This window comes from Heptranchias perlo, unplaced genomic scaffold (assembly GCF_035084215.1).
Source record: "Heptranchias perlo isolate sHepPer1 unplaced genomic scaffold, sHepPer1.hap1 HAP1_SCAFFOLD_178, whole genome shotgun sequence".
Classification (NCBI taxonomy): Eukaryota; Metazoa; Chordata; class Chondrichthyes; order Hexanchiformes; family Hexanchidae; genus Heptranchias; species Heptranchias perlo.
In genome coordinates this window covers 699,181-718,555 of record NW_027139055.1, presented here as the reverse complement: position 1 = coordinate 718,555, position 19,375 = coordinate 699,181, and the positions used below count along the sequence as shown (strand labels likewise).

At 51.6% G+C, this 19,375-nt stretch overlaps 1 protein-coding gene across 6 annotated transcripts in view; it reads left to right on the top strand.

Annotated features, from left to right (window-relative positions):
* idh3g (isocitrate dehydrogenase (NAD(+)) 3 non-catalytic subunit gamma) overlaps positions 1 to 15,987 on the top strand; it is a 48,754-nt gene extending 32,767 nt beyond the window's left edge. For all 6 annotated transcript variants that reach the window (XM_067977770.1, XM_067977772.1, XM_067977768.1 and 3 more), the window contains 5 exons: positions 1,505 to 1,651; positions 2,216 to 2,310; positions 5,428 to 5,488; positions 8,603 to 8,727; positions 14,470 to 15,987. In XM_067977770.1, coding sequence (XP_067833871.1) covers positions 1,505 to 1,651; positions 2,216 to 2,310; positions 5,428 to 5,488; positions 8,603 to 8,704 — 405 coding nt within the window. In that variant the 3' untranslated portion in view covers positions 8,705 to 8,727; positions 14,470 to 15,987. The remainder of the gene's footprint in view (positions 1 to 1,504; positions 1,652 to 2,215; positions 2,311 to 5,427; positions 5,489 to 8,602; positions 8,728 to 14,469) is intronic.
* Positions 15,988 to 19,375: the final 3,388 nt, after the last annotated feature.

Below are 19,375 nucleotides of genomic sequence, written 5' to 3'. Positions count from 1 at the left end.
TGTTTTTAAATTGGGCTGGGCGAGCCGCTGTTAGTGCGCCAGCTCACGTGTTTTTTTTTTAATTATTGTAACAGGACACCAAATGACAGACGGAAAGACTCTCTGGTCTCTGCAGCCCGTCCCACACGGTCGCAATGCCCTACGCGTTACGACACAGACGCTTCCCACCTCGCCCGAAAGCCATGAGGCAAAGAAGCCAGCTTCAAAAAACCCAGGCCATTTATTGGGGGGGTGAATTCCTCTCCGACCCCCCCCCCACAACCTTAGGCGATCGCGACCAGTCCAGGAGACCACTCCGGCCCTGACCGCAGTCGCGCAGTAACCCACCCATTGTACGAGCTGATCTCCGCCCCAGCCAGAGACAGGTCCAGCTCTCGCTCGAAGGAGTTCAGCGAATCGGCGTCCACCGTGTTTCCGGGCAGCCTGTTCCACGGGTCCACAATCCCACAGGGCAAAGAACTGCCTAACGTCCAACCTAGTTCTGCCCTTACGTAACTCGCAAGCACGCCCCCTGGTCCTCCCTAACCTACCCAGTTGAAATAATTAGTCCACGTGAACACAGTCGAGCCCCCTCGTTATTTTATACACCTCCGTCAAATCGCCCCCGAGTCTCCGCTTCTCTGAAGTGTACAGATCCAGCTCTGAGACTATCTGGGTAGCTGAGGTGTTCGAGACCGCGAATTGTGGCCCTCGTACAAGCACAAAATGGTCTCTCGTCAAACCCTTGCGCGTTCTGCCAGCCGTGGGGTGACGGGGCTTACCAACCGAACGGCACCCCCCCCCGGCCCCGGCGTGGACCCCACCCGTCTTGAGTAGAGGTCGGAGGTGTGCAAAGGAGGAGGAGGCCATTCTGCCCCTCGAGCCTGTTCTGCCATTCAGTTAGATCAGGCCGATCTCTGTATCTTAACTGCACTTAACCTGCCTTGTCTCCATATCCCTCGATGCCCAATAAAAATCGATCTATCTCACTCTTGAAAGCCCCAATTGAGCCGCAGCATCCACTGCCTTTTTGGGGGAGAGAGTTCCAGATTTCCCTCTCCCCTTTGTGTGAGGAAGTGCTTCCTGACATCACCCCTGGCTCTAATTTTAAGGTTCTGCCCCCCTTGTTCTGGACTCCCCCCCCCCCCCCCCCCCCCCCCACCCCACCCCACCAGAGGAAATAGTTTCTCTCTCCATCGACCCTATCGAATCCTTTAATCATCTTAAACCCCTCGATCAGATCAGCCCCCTTAATCTTCCACACTCGAGGGAATACAAGCCTACGTGCACCCTGCGAGAGGCGCAGCGATCCAGCCCAGAGCGCACGGGCGTTTTGCCGCTAACGTGAGCGCGTAGGTAGACGCGGGGTGAGAAACGGGTGACCAGCCCGCTGGCACGGCCGTGGAATCACCCGGTGCTCCCTCCGATATTTCCAACGAGCCGCTCGTCAGCGGAGATCTTGGCGGGCGTTCGATTCTAACTCCCTGCCGTTTCCCTTCTCTCTCTCTCTCTCTCTCCCCCGCAGCTCGTGTCGAATCCGCAGCAGTTCGACGTGATGGTGATGCCCAACCTGTACGGGAACGTGGTGAGCAACGTGTGCGCCGGGCTGGTCGGGGGGCCCGGGCTGGCGCCGGGCGCCAACTACGGCAAGGATTACGCGGTGTTCGAGACGGTGAGTGTCCAGCGCGCCCTGCCCGAGATTTGCGGGGGTTCACTGCGGAGGCTATGAGTACAGCACGGAAAGCAGGGGGAAACCCCTCAGCCGTGCCTCAGTGGGTCTCGCTCTCACCTCGGAGTCAGAAGGTCGTGGGTTCGTGCCCCCACTCCAGAGACTCGAGCCCCGTAATCCAGGCCCCGACACTCTTCCCCCCCCCCCCCCCCCCCCCCCCGGTGCCGGTACTGAGGGAGCGGCCATCTTTCGGATGAGACGTTAAACTGAGGCCCCGTCTGCCCCCTCAGGTGGAGCCACTATTGGAAGAAGAGAAGGGGGGAGTTCTCCCCGATATTCTGGGGCGAATATTTATCCCTCCACCAACATCACCAAAAACAGATTATTTTGCTCATTCCTCTCCTTGCTGTTTGTGGGATCTTGCTGTGCACAAATTGGCCGCTGTGTTTACCCATACGTTGCCTTGCGCTTAATGCGACCAATAGCATGCGGTGTCTCTTTTAAGGTATAATTGGACTGCCTATTGTTTGTTGTGGAGTGTTTTATGCTGTGATTGGTCCCCCGCAGGGCACAAGGAACACCGGGAAAAGCATTGCCAACAAGAACATCGCGAATCCAACTGCGATGCTACTGGCCAGCTGCCTAATGTTGGACCACCTCAAGTAAGGGCATCACGGTGGAATCTAACCGAGGGGTTCGGGGGGTTTATATATAGAATAACAGATACCCGGGAGTGAGTTACAGGCTGGAATCTAATCGAGGGGTTCGGGGGGTTTATATAGAGAATAACAGATACCCGGGAGTGAGTTACAGACTGGAATCTAATCGAGGGGTTCGGGGGGTTTATATAGAGAATAACAGATACCCGGGAGTGAGTTACAGGCTGGAATCTAATCGAGGGGTTCGGGGGTTTATATATAGAATAACAGATACCCGGGAGTGAGTTACAGGCTGGAATCTAATCGAGGGGTTCGGGGGGTTTATATAGAGAATAACAGATACCCGGGAGTGAGTTACAGACTGGAATCTAATCGAGGGGTTCGGGGGGGTTTATATATAGAATAACAGATACCCGGGAGTGAGTTACAGACTGGAATCTAATCGAGGGGTTCGGGGGGGTTTATATATAGAATAACAGATACCCGGGAGTGAGTTACAGACTGGAATCTAATCGAGGGGTTCGGGGGGTCTATATATAGAATAACAGATACCCGGGAGTGAGTTACAGGCTGGAATCTAATCGAGGGGTTCGGGGGGTTTATATATAGAATAACAGATACCCGGGAGTGAGTTACAGACTGGAATCTAATCGAGTGGTTCGGGGGGGTTTATATATAGAATAACAGATACCCGGGAGTGAGTTACAGACTGGAATCTAATCGAGGGGTTCGGGGGGGTTTATATATAGAATAACAGATACCCGGGAGTGAGTTACAGACTGGAATCTAATCGAGGGGTTCGGGGGGTTTATATATAGAATAACAGATACCCGGGAGTGAGTTACAGACTGGAATCTAATCGAGGGGTTCGGGGGGGTTTATATATAGAATAACAGATACCCGGGAGTGAGTTACAGACTGGAATCTAATCGAGGGGTTCGGGGGGGTTTATATATAGAATAACAGATACCCGGGAGTGAGTTACAGACTGGAATCTAATCGAGGGGTTCGGGGGGGTTTATATATAGAATAACAGATACCCGGGAGTGAGTTACAGACTGGAATCTAATCGAGGGGTTCGGTGGGGTTTATATATAGAATAACAGATACCCGGGAGTGAGTTACAGACTGGAATCTAATCGAGGGGTTCGGGGGGTTTATATATAGAATAACAGATACCCGGGAGTGAGTTATAGGCTGGAATCTAATCGAGTGGTTCGGGGGGGGTTTATATATAGAATAACAGATACCCGGGAGTGAGTTACAGACTGGAATCTAATCGAGGGGTTCGGAGGGTTTATATATAGAATAACAGATACCCGGGAGTGAGTTACAGACTGGAATCTAATCGAGGGGTTCGGGGGGTTTATATATAGAATAACAGATACCCGGGAGTGAGTTACAGACTGGAATCTAATCGAGTGGTTCGGGGGGGGTTTATATATAGAATAACAGATACCCGGGAGTGAGTTACAGACTGGAATCTAATCGAGTGGTTCGGGGGGGGTTTATATATAGAATAACAGATACCCGGGAGTGAGTTACAGACTGGAATCTAATCGAGGGGTTCGGGGGGTTTATATATAGAATAACAGATACCCGGGAGTGAGTTACAGACTGGAATCTAATCGAGGGGTTCGGGGGGTTTATATATAGAATAACAGATACCCGGGAGTGAGTTACAGACTGGAATCTAATCGAGGGGTTCGGGGGGGGTTTATATATAGAATAACAGATACCCGGGAGTGAGTTACACACTGGAATCTAATTGAGGGGTTCGGGGGGTTTATATATAGAATAACAGATACCCGGGAGTGAGTTACACACTGGAATCTAATCGAGGGGTTCGGGGGGTTTATATATAGAATAACAGATACCCGGGAGTGAGTTACAGACTGGAATCTAATCGAGGGGTTCGGGGGGTTTATATATAGAATAACAGATACCCGGGGAGTGAGTTACAGACTGGAATCTAATCGAGGGGTTCGGGGGGTTTATATATAGAATAACAGATACCCGGGAGTGAGTTACAGACTGGAATCTAATCGAGGGGTTCGGGGGGTTTATATATAGAATAACAGATACCCGGGAGTGAGTTACAGACTGGAATCTAATCGAGGGGTTCGGGGGGTTTATATGTAGAATAACAGATACCCGGGAGTGAGTTACAGACTGGAATCTAATCGAGGGGTTCGGAGGGTTTATATATAGAATAACAGATACCCGGGAGTGAGTTACAGGCTGGAATCTAATCGAGGGGTTCGGGGGGTTTATATATAGAATAACAGATACCCGGGAGTGAGTTACAGGCTGGAATCTAATCGAGGGGTTCGGGGGGTTTATATATAGAATAACAGATACCCGGGAGTGAGTTACAGGCTGGAATCTAATCGAGGGGTTTGGGGGGTTTATATATAGAATAACAGATACCCGGGAGTGAGTTACAGGCTGGAATCTAATCGAGGGGTTCGGGGGGTTTATATATAGAATAACAGATACCCGGGAGTGAGTTACAGGCTGGAATCTAATCGAGGGGTTCGGGGGGTTTATATATAGAATAACAGATACCCGGGAGTGAGTTACAGACTGGAATCTAATCGAGGGGTTCGGGGGGGTTTATATATAGAATAACAGATACCCGGGAGTGAGTTACAGGCTGGAATCTAATCGAGGGGTTCGGGGGGTTTATATATAGAATAACAGATACCCGGGAGTGAGTTACAGGCTGGAATCTAATCGAGGGGTTCGGGGGGGTTTATATATAGAATAACAGATACCCGGGAGTGAGTTACAGACTGGAATCTAATCGAGGGGTTGTGGTTCAGATTCAAGCTCTGCGATGTTAGCCTGGTGTGTGTCAGGATGGCAGTCGAGCGTTCTGCAATTCACCTCAGTGCCCCCCTTGTTTTGGGTGGGGGAGGGAGGTGTTCAGCAGCCAGAGTTTCCGCTTGTGATCACCATCGGGTGAGGGTCCCCTGCTCCTGAGTGGGTGGGGACGGATGGTGGGATGGAACAGGATCGGATCGGGCTGGGCTGCGATGCCTCCCGTAGTTAAATGACCACCTGAGCATTGCCACCAGTATCTTTCTTCTAACTCGTGTTTATTTTCCTTTCTCCAAGGCTGCATGACTTTGCCAGTTTGATCCGAAATGCTGTAATGGTGACTATGAACGAACACAGGGTAAGTGCCAGGTATAATTCTCCCCAATACATCACTCAGATCTCCCCCTCTCTCTCTGGACAAATGAAGTGGTTCCTTGGCGGTTGATATGAGGGGGGGGGGGGTTTCCCATCGCCATCGCCATCGTGTCCATTCCAAGGTCAGGCTTTGGTGGGGGCGGGGGTTGTATCGTCCACCTTCAGGATCTGTACTATCCCTAACTTGGGAATGCAGTGGCTGATCTCCCACTCCCTCCCTCCCCCACACTGTACCTGCCCTGGGAGTGTTTGATGGGACAGTGTAGAGGGAGCTTTACTCTGTATCTAACCCTGTACCTGCCCTGGGAGTGTTTGATGGGACAGTGTAGAGGGAGCTTTACTCTGTATCTAACCCTGTACCTGCCCTGGGAGTGTTTGATGGGACAGTGTAGAGGGAGCTTTACTCTGTATCTCACCCTGTACCTGCCCTGGGAGTGTTTGATGGGACGGTGTAGAGGGAGCTTTACTCTGTATCTAACCCTGTACCTGCCCTGGGAGTGTTTGATGGGACAGTGTAGAGGGAGCTTTACTCTGTATCTCACCCTGTACCTGCCCTGGGAGTGTTTGATGGGACAGTGTGGAGGGAGCTTTACTCTGTATCTAACCCTGTACCTGCCCTGGGAGTGTTTGATGGGACAGTGTGGAGGGAGCTTTACTCTGTATCTAACCCTGTACCTGCCCTGGGAGTGTTTGATGGGACAGTGTAGAGGGAGCTTTACTCTGTATCTAACCCTGTACCTGCCCTGGGAGTGTTTGATGGGACAGTGTGGAGGGAGCTTTACTCTGTATCTAACCCTGTACCTGCCCTGGGAGTGTTTGATGGGACAGTGTAGAGGGAGCTTTACTCTGTATCTAACCCTGTACCTGCCCTGGGAGTGTTTGATGGGACAGTGTAGAGGGAGCTTTACTCTGTATCTAACCCTGTACCTGCCCTGGGAGTGTTTGATGGGACAGTGTAGAGGGAGCTTTACTCTGTATCTAACCCTGTACCTGCCCTGGGAGTGTTTGATGGGACGGTGTAGAGGGAGCTTTACTCTGTATCTAACCCTGTACCTGCCAAGGGAGTGTTTGATGGGACAGTGTAGAGGGAGCTTTACTCTGTATCGAACCCTGTACCTGCCCTGGGAGTGTTTGATGGGACAGTGTAGAGGGAGCTTTACTCTGTATCTAACCCTGTACCTGCCCTGGGAGTGTTTGATGGGACAGTGTAGAGGGAGCTTTACTCTGTATCTAACCCTGTACCTGCCCTGGGAGTGTTTGATGGGACGGTGTAGAGGGAGCTTTACTCTGTATCTAACCCTGTACCTGCCCTGGGAGTGTTTGATGGGACAGTGTAGAGGGAGCTTTACTCTGTATCTAACCCTGTACCTGCCCTGGGAGTGTTTGATGGGACAGTGTGGAGGGAGCTTTACTCTGTATCTAACCCTGTACCTGCCCCGGGAGTGTTTGACGGGACAGTGTAGAGGGAGCTTTACTCTGTATCTAACCCTGTACCTGCCCCGGGAGTGTTTGATGGGACAGTGTAGAGGGAGCTTTACTCTGTATCTAACCCTGTACCTGCCCCGGGAGTGTTTGACGGGACAGTGTAGAGGGAGCTTTACTCTGTATCTAACCCTGTACCTGCCCCGGGAGTGTTTGACGGGACAGTGTAGAGGGAGCTTTACTCTGTATCTAACCCTGTACCTGCCCCGGGAGTGTTTGATGGGACAGTGTAGAGGGAGCTTTACTCTGTATCTAACCCTGTACCTGCCCTGGGAGTGTTTGATGGGACAGTGTAGAGGGAGCTTTACTCTGTATCTAACCCTGTACCTGCCCTGGGAGTGTTTGATGGGACAGTGTAGAGGGAGCTGTACTCTGTATCTAACCCTGTCCCTGCCCTGGGAGTGTTTGATGGGACAGTGTAGAGGGAGCTTTACTCTGTATCTAACCCTGTACCTGCCCCGGGAGTGTTTGATGGGACAGTGTAGAGGGAGCTTTACTCTGTATCTAATCCTGTACCTGCCCTGGGAGTGTTTGATGGGACAGTGTAGAGGGAGCTTTACTCTGTATCTAACCCTGTACCTGCCCTGGGAGTGTTTGATGGGACATTGTAGAGGGAGCTTTACTCTGAATCTAACCCTGTACCTGCCCTGGGAGTGTTTGATGGGACATTGTAGAGGGAGCTTTACTCTGTATCTAACCCTGTACCTGCCCTGGGAGTGTTTGATGGGACAGTGTAGAGGGAGCTTTACTCTGTATCTAACCCTGTCCCTGCCCTGGGAGTGTTTGATGGGACAGTGTAGAGGGAGCTTTACTCTGTATCTAACCCTGTACCTGCCCTGGGAGTGTTTGATGGGACAGTGTAGAGGGAGCTTTACTCTGTATCTAACCCTGTACCTGCCCTGGGAGTGTTTGATGGGACAGTGTAGAGGGAGCTTTACTCTGTATCTAACCCTGTCCCTGCCCTGGGAGTGTTTGATGGGACAGTGTAGAGGGAGCTTTACTCTGTATCTAACCCTGTACCTGCCCTGGGAGTGTTTGATGGGACAGTGTAGAGGGAGCTTTACTCTGTATCTAACCCTGTACCTGCCCCGGGAGTGTTTGATGGGACAGTGTAGAGGGAGCTTTACTCTGTATCTAACCCTGTACCTGCCCCGGGAGTGTTTGATGGGACAGTGTAGAGGGAGCTTTACTCTGTATCCAACCCTGTACCTGCCCTGGGAGTGTTTGATGGGACAGTGTAGAGGGAGCTTTACTCTGTATCTAACCCTGTACCTGCCCTGGGAGTGTTTGATGGGACAGTGTAGAGGGAGCTTTACTCTGTATCTAACCCTGTACCTGCCCTGGGAGTGTTTGATGGGACAGTGTAGAGGGAGCTTTACTCTGTATCTAACCCTGTACCTGCCCTGGGAGTGTTTGATGGGACAGTGTAGAGGGAGCTTTACTCTGTATCTAACCCTGTACCTGCCCTGGGAGTGTTTGATGGGACAGTGTAGAGGGAGCTTTACTCTGTATCTAACCCTGTACCTGTCCTGGGAGTGTTTGACGGGACAGTGTAGAGGGAGCTTTACTCTGTATCTAACCCGTTCTGTACCTGTACCCTCTCCGTGTGTTGTAGCTGCACACTCCAGATATCGGTGGGATGGGCACCACTGTGGAGGTGGTTCAGGCCGTAATCCGGCTCATCCAGAGCGGTGGCAGCAGACAGGCGCTGACGTAAATCCAGAGCGGTGGGGCACACTAGTAAGTGACGGGGCATCGAGGTTGGGGGGGGGGGACTTTTTTTTTACAAAAATGCAGCCCTATTTCTAAACCAGGCTGTGTTCAAGTGATGGTTCCCTTGATTGGTTTATGAGGGATTGTACAGGGGGGTGTGTGTAGGGGTAATACTGGGGGTATATGAGACATAGTACAGGGGGGTGTGTGTAGGGGTAATACTGGGGGTATATGAGACATAGTACAGGGGGGTATGTGCAGGGGTAATACTGGGGGTATATGAGACATAGTACAGGGGTATGTGTAGGGGTAATACTGGGGGTATATGAGAGGTAGTGCAGGGGGGTATGTGTAGGGGTAATACTGGGGGTATATGAGACATAGTACAGGGGGGTGTGTGTAGGGGTAATACTGGGGGTATATGAGACATAGTACAGGGGGTGTGTGTAGGGGTAATACTGGGGGTATATGAGACATAGTACAGGGGTATGTGTAGGGGTAATACTGGGGGTATATGAGACAAAGTACAGGGGGTATGTGTAGGGGTAATACTGGGGGTATATGAGACATAGTACAGGGGGGTATGTGTAGGGGTAATACTGGGGGTATATGAGACATAGTACAGGGGGGTGTGTAGGGGTAATACTGGGGGTATATGAGACATAGTACAGGGGGGTATGTGCAGGGGTAATACTGGGGGTATATGGGACATAGTACACGGGGGTATGTGTAGGGGTAATACTGGGGGTATATGAGACATAGTACAGGGGGGTGTGTAGGGGTAATACTGGGGGTATATGAGACATAGTACAGGGGGGTATGTGCAGGGGTAATACTGGGGGTATATGAGACATAGTACAGGGGGTGTGTAGGGGTAATACTGGGGGTATATGAGACATAGTACAGGGGGTATGTGTAGGGGTAATACTGGGGGTATATGAGACATAGTACAGGGGGGTGTGTTGGGGTAATACTGGGGGTATATGAGACATAGTACAGGGGGTATGTGTAGGGGTAATACTGGGGGTATATGAGACATAGTACAGGGGGGGGTGTAGGGGTAATACTGGGGGTATATGAGACATAGTACAGGGGTATGTGTAGGGGTAATACTGGGGGTATATGAGATATAGTACAGGGGGGTGTGTAGGGGTAATACTGGGGGTATATGAGACATAGTGCAGGGGGTGTGTCGGGGTAATACTGGGGGTATATGAGACATAGTACAGGGGGTATGTGTAGGGGTAATACTGGGGGTATATGAGACATAGTACAGGGGGGTATGTGTAGGGGTAATGCCGGGGGTGCATGAGACGTATACATTTTCAAGTAGTTTCTGTTCCTTACCATTGATCGAAGACTGGCTGGTCCTGTTCTCACTCATTGTACACATGAGGGCGCTGTTTGCCTTTTTTATAAGTTAAAGTTTTGATTCTCGAGACCAGAAACGGAACTTCACTCGGGTCCAGGTGATGTGCTGAGCCTTGGGAGATTGTGATAACAGACTTACCATGTAGGGTATTACCCCTACACACACCCCCCTGTACAACCTCATACCCCCAGTACTACCCCAACACACCCCCCTGTACAACCTCATACCCCCAGTATTACCCTACACATACCCCTGTACTATGTCTCATATACCCCCAGTATTACCCCTACACACCCCCTGTACTATGTCTCATATACCCCCAGTATTACCCCTACACACCCCCTGTACTATGTCTCATATACCCCCAGTATTACCCCTACACACCCCCTGTACTATGTCTCATATACCCCCAGTATTACCCCTACACACACCCACCTGTACTATATCTCATATACCCCCAGTATTACCCCTACACACCCCCCTGTACCATGTCTCATATACCCCCAGTATTACCCCTACACATACCCCTGTACTATGTCTCATATACCCCCAGTATTACCCCTACACACCCCCCTGTACTATGTCTCATATACCCCCAGTATTACCCCTACACACCCCCCTGTACTATGTCTCATATACCCCCAGTATTACCCCTACACACCCCCTGTACTATGTCTCATATACCCCCAGTATTACCCCTACACACCCCCCTGTACTATGTCTCATATACCCCCAGTATTACCCCTACACACCCCCCTGTACTATGTCTCATATACCCCCAGTATTACCCCTACACATACCCCTGTACTATGTCTCATATACCCCCAGTATTACCCCTACACACCCCCTGTACTATGTCTCATATACCCCCAGTATTACCCCTACACACCCCCCTGTACTATGTCTCATATACCCCCAGTATTACCCCTACACACCCCCCTGTACTATGTCTCATATACCCCCAGTATTACCCCTACACATACCCCCTGTACTATGTCTCATATACCCCCAGTATTACCCCTACACACCCCCCTGTACTATGTCTCATATACCCCCAGTATTACCCCTACACATACCCCCTGTACTATGTCTCATATACCCCCAGTATTACCCCTACACACCCCCCTGTACTATGTCTCATATACCCTCAGTATTACCCCTACACATACCCCCTGTACTAAGTCTCATATACCCCCAGTATTACCCCTACACACACCCCCTGTACTATGTCTCATATACCCCCAGTATTACCCCTACACACCCCCCTGTACTATGTCTCATATACCCCCAGTATTACCCCTACACACCCCCCTGTACTATGTCTCATATACCCCCAGTATTACCCCCACACACACCCCCTGTACTATGTCTCATATACCCCCAGTATTACCGCCTACACATACCCCCTGTACTATGTCTCATATACCCCCAGTATTACCCCTACACACCCCCCTGTACTATGTCTCATATACCCCCAGTATTACCCCTATACATACCCCCTGTACTATGTCTCATATACCCCCAGTATTACCCCTACACACCCCCCTGTACTATGTCTCATATACCCCCAGTATTACCCCTACACATACCCCCTGTACTATGTCTCATATACCCCCAGTATTACCCCTACACACATCCCCCTGTACTATGTCTCATATACCCCCAGTATTACCCCTACACACCCCCCTGTACTATGTCTCATATACCCCCAGTATTACCCCTACACATACCCCTGTACTATGTCTCATATACCCCCAGTATTACCCCTACACACACCCCCTGTACTATGTCTCATATACCCCCAGTATTACCCCTACACACACCCCCTGTACTATGTCTCATATACCCCCAGTATTACCCCTACACACACCCCCTGTACTATGTCTCATATACCCCCAGTATTACCCCTACACATACCCCTGTACTATGTCTCATATACCCCCAGTATTACCCCTACACATACCCCCTGTACTATGTCTCATATACCCCCAGTATTACCCTACACATACCCCCTGTACTATGTCTCATATACCCCCAGTATTACCCCTACACACCCCCCTGTACTATGTCTCATATACCCCCAGTATTACCCCTACACACCCCCCTGTACTATGTCTCATATACCCCCAGTATTACCCCTACACACCCCCCTGTACGATGTCTCATATACCCCCAGTATTACCCCTACACACACCCCCCTGTACTATGTCTCATATACCCCCAGTATTACCCCTACACACACCCCCTGTACTATGTCTCATATACCCACAGTATTACCCCTACACATACCCCCCTGTACTATGTCTCATATACCCCCAGTATTACCCCTACACACCCCCCTGTACTATGTCTCATATACCCCCAGTATTACCCCTACACACACCCCCCTGTACTATGTCTCATATACCCCCAGTATTACCCCTACACACCCCCCTGTACTATGTCTCATATACCCCCAGTATTACCCCTACACACACCCCCCTGTACTATGTCTCATATACCCCCAGTATTACCCCTACACACACCCCCCTGTACTATGTCTCATATACCCCCAGTATTACCCCTACACACCCCCCTGTACTATGTCTCATATACCCCCAGTATTACCCCTACACATACCCCTGTACTATGTCTCATATACCCCCAGTATTACCCCTACACATACCCCCTGTACTATGTCTCATATACCCCCAGTATTACCCTACACATACCCCCTGTACTATGTCTCATATACCCCCAGTATTACCCCTACACACCCCCCTGTACTATGTCTCATATACCCCCAGTATTACCCCTACACACCCCCCTGTACTATGTCTCATATACCCCCAGTATTACCCCTACACACCCCCCTGTACTATGTCTCATATACCCCCAGTATTACCCCTACACACAACCCCCTCCTACTATGTCTCATATACCCCCAGTATTACCCCTACACACACCCCCTGTACTATGTCTCATATACCCCCAGTATTACCCCTACACATACCCCTGTACTATGTCTCATATACCCCCAGTATTACCCCTACACACACCCCCTGTACTATGTCTCATATACCCCCAGTATTACCCCTACACACCCCCTGTACTATGTCTCATATACCCCCAGTATTACCCCTACACATACCCCTGTACTATGTCTCATATACCCCCAGTATTACCCCTACACATACCCCCTGTACTATGTCTCATATACCCCCAGTATTACCCCTACACACACCCCCTGTACTATGTCTCATATACCCCCAGTATTACCCCTACACACCCCCTGTACTATGTCTCATATACCCCCAGTATTACCCCTACACACCCCCTGTACTATGTCTCATATACCCCCAGTATTACCCCTACACACCCCCTGTACTATGTCTCATATACCCCCAGTATTACCCCTACACACACCCCCCTGTACTATATCTCATATACCCCCAGTATTACCCCTACACACCCCCCTGTACTATGTCTCATATACCCCCAGTATTACCCCTACACACACCCCCCTGTACTATATCTCATATACCCCCAGTATTACCCCTACACACCCCCCTGTACTATGTCTCATATACCCCCAGTATTACCCCTACACATACCCCCCCGTACTATGTCTCATATACCCACAGTATTACCCCTACACACACCCCTGTACTATGTCTCATATACCCCCAGTATTATCCCTACACATACCCCCCTGTACTATGTCTCATATACCCCCAGTATTACCCCTACACACACCCCCCTGTACTCCCTCTCGCGCACCCCCACTATTACCCCTAAGATGGGGGGTTTCGGGAGTCGGGGGGGGGGCGGGCCGGGAGTCGGGGGGGGGGGTGGGGGACGGGCCGTGAGTCGGAATCGGGGGGGGGGGGGGCGGGCCGGGCCGTGAGTCGGGGGGCAGGGGGGCGTTCATCCCTTCAGTTTGGATCTCTCCCTCCAGAGGTCACAGTGTCTCTCCCGCTGCCCCATTCAGTCCCACATCAGGAGAGGAGACCTCCGTCCCCTCTGTTCGACCCTGCTCCAAACCCAGACTCTGGGCGTGAAAGAGTGGGTGACCGACACTGGGAGTGCCGCACTGTCGGAGGTGCCGACTTTCGCATCAGACCGAGGCCCTCCCGCCTGCCCCCTCGGGTGGGACGTGAAAGATCCCACGGCCACTGTTGGAAGAAGGGCGGGGGGGAGTTCTCCCCGGGGCCGATACTTATCCCTCAACCAACATCACTTAAAATAAAAAACCCAGATGATCTGGTCATTTATCACTTTGCTGTTTGTGGGATCTTGCTGTGCGCAAATTGTCTGCCGTGTTTCCTACATTACAACAGTGAGCACACTTCGTTGACTGTGAGGGGCTTTGGGGTGTGAAAGGCACTGTAGAAATGCAGTCTCATTTCTCTTTACAGCTGCTGACCGACCTGCTGCTCATCTCTTATTTCGAAGATGTACAAGGTGTTTCATTCTGGCTTCTGTCGCCGTCGGGTTTCCTTGTTTTGCTGGGGGGGGGCGGGGTTGTGGGGGAGGGGATTGGAGGGGGGTAGAACTGGGGGCTCGCGTTCGCCCCCTCGCACGGTTGAAGCTGCCTCGTTCGCGGAGAAGCACGGGGCGTGGCCATGCCGAGAAGCCGGCCACCTTTATCCCGCCGTTCTGTCGCGGCCGCGGTCCCTTCTCCCGCTCCCTGCCGCGGGTTCCACCCTCCGCCGTCGACACCTGTTATCAGCCGCGCAAAGCCCCTCGTGAGCGCACACGGCGCGCAGGCCAGGCCCGGCCCCGCCCCGCCCGTCAGCCTCGACAGGACTGTTTCCCGCGGCTTGTTTGTTTCATTCTCGCGAGGGACCTCGGGCAGCTCCCCCTGTCCCTGGGCGGCCTCTTCCACCCCCTCCGACAATCCCAGCAATTCCCCGGCCCCCCCCCGAGGCTCAGGAGCGTCCCCCTCCCCGGTTCAGAATCCGAGCCTGTCCGTCTAAAGTTGCTCGCAGTCTGCGGGCCCTCCCGCGACCTCAGTCGGGGTCCAACCCGGTTGGTTTCTCCCTCGTTGGCTGCCATTTCGAGGTGAGCCCGTCTGCCTCTCTGATATTAAAGGGGAGGTTGATGCCACTAAACTGCCCCTGTGATTCTAAGCATCTTAAAGGGCCTCTCCCGTCGAGCTGCCGCAGCTACTCTTGTGGTCAGCTTGGCTCAGTCGGTCTCGACCTTCCCCGCCTGCGGTCGTGGGTTCGAGCCCCCACTCCTGACCCCCGTAATCCAGGCCCGACACTCCCGCAGTGCCAGTACTGAGGGAGTGCTGCACTGTCGGAGGTGCCGTTTTTTCGGACGAGTCGTTAAATCGAGGCCCCCCCCCCCTCTGCCGTGCTGTACTGTGAAAATCTGCATCAGTTGCCCTGTTTAAAGACACACCTCCTCTTCAAAACCGTTTCAGATCCCAGGCCGGGTCATCAGAGTGTGCGCCCCCTTTAAAATCAGTCGGCTGCTCTTGTTCACCTCCACCCGAATCACCGAGCTTGGCGAGGGCTTGGGCTGTCCGAAATCGAACCGCGCATCCCCCCCACCCCAACACCCACCCTGCCTTCAAAGCCTGGACGTGCTCTGCTAATCCCCTTCGAAGACCCTCACCGCAGCCCAGGCTAGGGCAGACTGCAGTTGGGGGGGGAAAGGATAAAGGACTGGCAAATTTGACCTCCGCAGCCTCGTACTCTTATCTCGCTGCTTAGCATCGCTCCCGTCAAACTGTCGCCCGTACGGCTGTGTGGAGCCTGAGGCCGGTGGGCAGTACCTCGACTCCCTTTCCGTGTGTAGATGTGGCTTGTGCTGGTGTCGGATCTTAGCAGTGTTTGAATAAACCCCCACGACCCGCCCCGTGGGCATTCCATACTATGTGGCATTCCAGTGGGTCTTTATTAAAAGGAAGACTTGTCAAACCCAGACTCTGTGGTGAATCTTCACTTCTTTACCCTTTCGTTTCGTACCAACATTATAGTCAGATGGCTTATAAACACAATAACAGATACCCGGGAGTGAGTTACAGACTGGAATCTAATCGAGGGGTTCGGGGGGTTTATATATAGAATAACAGATACCCGGGAGTGAGTTACAGACTGGAATCTAATCGAGGGGTTCGGGGGGTTTATATATAGAATAACAGATACCCGGGAGTGAGTTACAGGCTGGAATCTAATCGAGGGGTTCGGGGGGGTTTATATATAGAATAACAGATACCCGGGAGTGAGTTACAGACTGGAATCTAATCGAGGGGTTCGGGGGGTTTATATATAGAATAACAGATACCCGGGAGTGAGTTACAGACTGGAATCTAATCGAGGGGTTCGGGGGGTTTATATATAGAATAACAGATACCCGGGAGTGAGTTACAGACTGGAATCTAATCGAGGGGTTCCGGGGGGTTTATATATAAAATAACAGATACCCGGGAGTGAGTTACAGACTGGAATCTAATCGAGGGGTTCAGGGGGGTTTATATATAAAATAACAGATACCCGGGAGTGAGTTACAGACTGGAATCTAATCGAGGGGTTCGGGGGGTTTATATATAGAATAACAGATACCCGGGAGTGAGTTACAGACTGGAATCTAATCGAGGGGTTCGGGGGGTTTATATATAGAATAACAGATACCCGGGAGTGAGTTACAGGCTGGAATCTAATCGGGGGTGGACCCTTCCATTGACAAGCCTGGCACATGATTTCACTCTTGCCTTTCGAGTCAGAAGTGCGTGGTTTCGAGCCCCCACTCCAGAAACCTGAGCCCATAATCTATTCCCGACTCCCCGGTGCCAGTCGCAAGGGAGCGCCGCACTGTCGGAGGGGCCGTCTATCGGATGAGACGTTAAATCGAGGGGCCCCAGCCCCTGTATTCCCTCTCGGGCGGATGTGAAAGATCCCACGGCCAATATTGGAGGAAGAGTTCTCCCCGGTGTCCTGGGGCCAATATTTATCCCACAGCCAATATCACAATCGTATTATCTGATGGTTTGCTGTTTGTGGGCTCTTGGTGTGTGCAAAATGGCTGCTGTGTTTCCCTGCATGGTCGCGGTGACTGCCCTTAAGTAGAAATTAGTTGCCTGTGAAGTGCTTTGGGGAGGGCCTGAGGTCATGAAAGGCGCTATAGAATTGCGGGTGTTTTTCTGGAAAAAAAGATAAAAGTTGTTTTTTCGAGGGCAGACTCCAGCCTTGGGCTATTAATGGTTCATCGCCTCTTAGCAGGAATAATGACTGCTTGTTCTGGGCTTATCTCCCCTGGCAACAGAGCCATTAGCATTGTCACATAATGAGGGATTGTTGCCATGACGACAGCAGCTCCCTCGAAACCTTGGCGTGAATCTTGTTTGAAGGGGGAGGAGGGGAGGCCAAAAGGAGGCTGGAGGGGGTGGGGGGTGTTACTGGATGGAGAGGAGAGAAGGAGATGGGGGAGGCGGGCGTACGTTTGAAGAAGGGAGAGACGGTAATCTCTCAGGTTACCAGGTTAGATAGGCCCCCTGATAGTATGATGGTGATGGGGTGGGATGTTGGCCACCTGGCCTGTACCAACTCCTCCGCCCTCCCCCACAAAACGACGACTTTAACCTGGCAAAACATCCCAAAACACTTCACAGGAACGTAAATCAGACAAAAATTGACACTGGGCCAAAGAAGGAGACACTAGGACCAAAAGCTCAGTCAAGGTTTTAAGGAGGAGAGAGACGGAGAGGTTTAGGGCGGGAATTCCAGAGCTTAGGGACCTACGTAGCTGAAGAGCCTACCTCAGGAGTATAGTCAATTGGTTAACGTAAGTGGAAGGGAGGCTGATTTAAGACTCATGCCTGCTAGGGAGAAAGCAGTGAAGGGAACAGTCCCCACCTTGGGGCCCATCTTCCCCCTCCCCCCAGTCAGATATCCTTCCCTTCATCCCTGCCACCTACTTCCCTTCACCAAGGCACTCTTCAATCCTGCGGCTAATTGGCCATTAGTCCCGCGAGCTATAATCTTCACTTAAAAGCCTTGGAAGCAATTAAATGCATCCGGAAAGTCTCAGGACATCACATCCATCAGAAGGGCCCCTGCGGACTTATTTAGTTAGCTCAGAATTTGAGAAATTTCATCCAAAAACCAGCCATGGTGAAGTAATACTGTCTGGGAGAGCAAAGAAAGAAACAGCTTGCATTTGCACACAGCAAGATCCCACAAACTGCAATGAAATAAATGGCCAGATCATCTGTTTTAGTGATGGTTGAGGGATAAATGTTGGCCAGGACACTGGGGAGAACCTCCCTGCTGTAGTTCGAAATAGTGCCTTCTTTTACGCCCACCCAAGAGGGCAGACAGGGCCTCTGTTTAATGTCTCATCCGAAAGACAGCACCTCTGACAATGCAGCACTCCCTCAGTACCGGCACCGGGGCAGTGTTGGGCCTCGACCATGGGGCTCGAGGCTCTGGAGTGTGGCCTCAGAGGTTAGAGTGTGACCAACTGAGACTGGCTGACACCAACAAATAACTCTTCGTCCCACAACTCCAGTCATTCATTCATTCGAGAGCCCAGACTGAAGACAATAGGACACGATGAACAGGAAACGGGCATGACACGACTGAGGGAATTCCGCAACTGTGCAAAGGTCCTGGGCCGACAGACAGCCAGCGGTTGACATTGGGAGGGAATGGGAAGAGGTTGGGTCCATTGGGATTCTGTACAATGGGAGTGAATGGGAAGGGGTCGGGTCCATTGGGATTGTGTACAATGGGAGTGAATGGGAAGGGGTCGGGTCCATTGGGATTGTGTACAATGGGAGTGAATGGGAAGGGGTCGGGTCCATTGGGATTCTGTACAATGGGAGTGAATGGGAAGGGGTCGGGTCCATTGGGATTCTGTACAATGGGAGTGAATGGGAAGGGGTCGGGTCCATTGGGATTGTGTACAATGGGAGGGAATGGGAAGGGATTGGGTCCATTGGGATTCTGTACAATGGGAGTGAATGGGAAGGGGTCGGGTCCATTGGGATTCTGTACAATGGGAGTGAATGGGAAGGGGTCGGGTCCATTGGGATTGTGTACAATGGGAGTGAATGGGAAGGGGTCGGGTCCATTGGGATTGTGTACAATGGGAAGGGATTGGGTCCATTGGGATTCTGTACAATGGGAGTGAATGGGAAGGGGTCGGGTCCATTGGGATTATGTAGTGGGAGTGAATGGGAAGGGTTTGGGTCCATTGGGATTCTGTACAATGGGAGTGAATGGGAAGGGGTTGGGTCCATTGGGATTCTGTACAATGGGAGGGAATGGGAAGGGGTCGGGTCCATTGGGATTCTGTACAATGGGAGTGAAT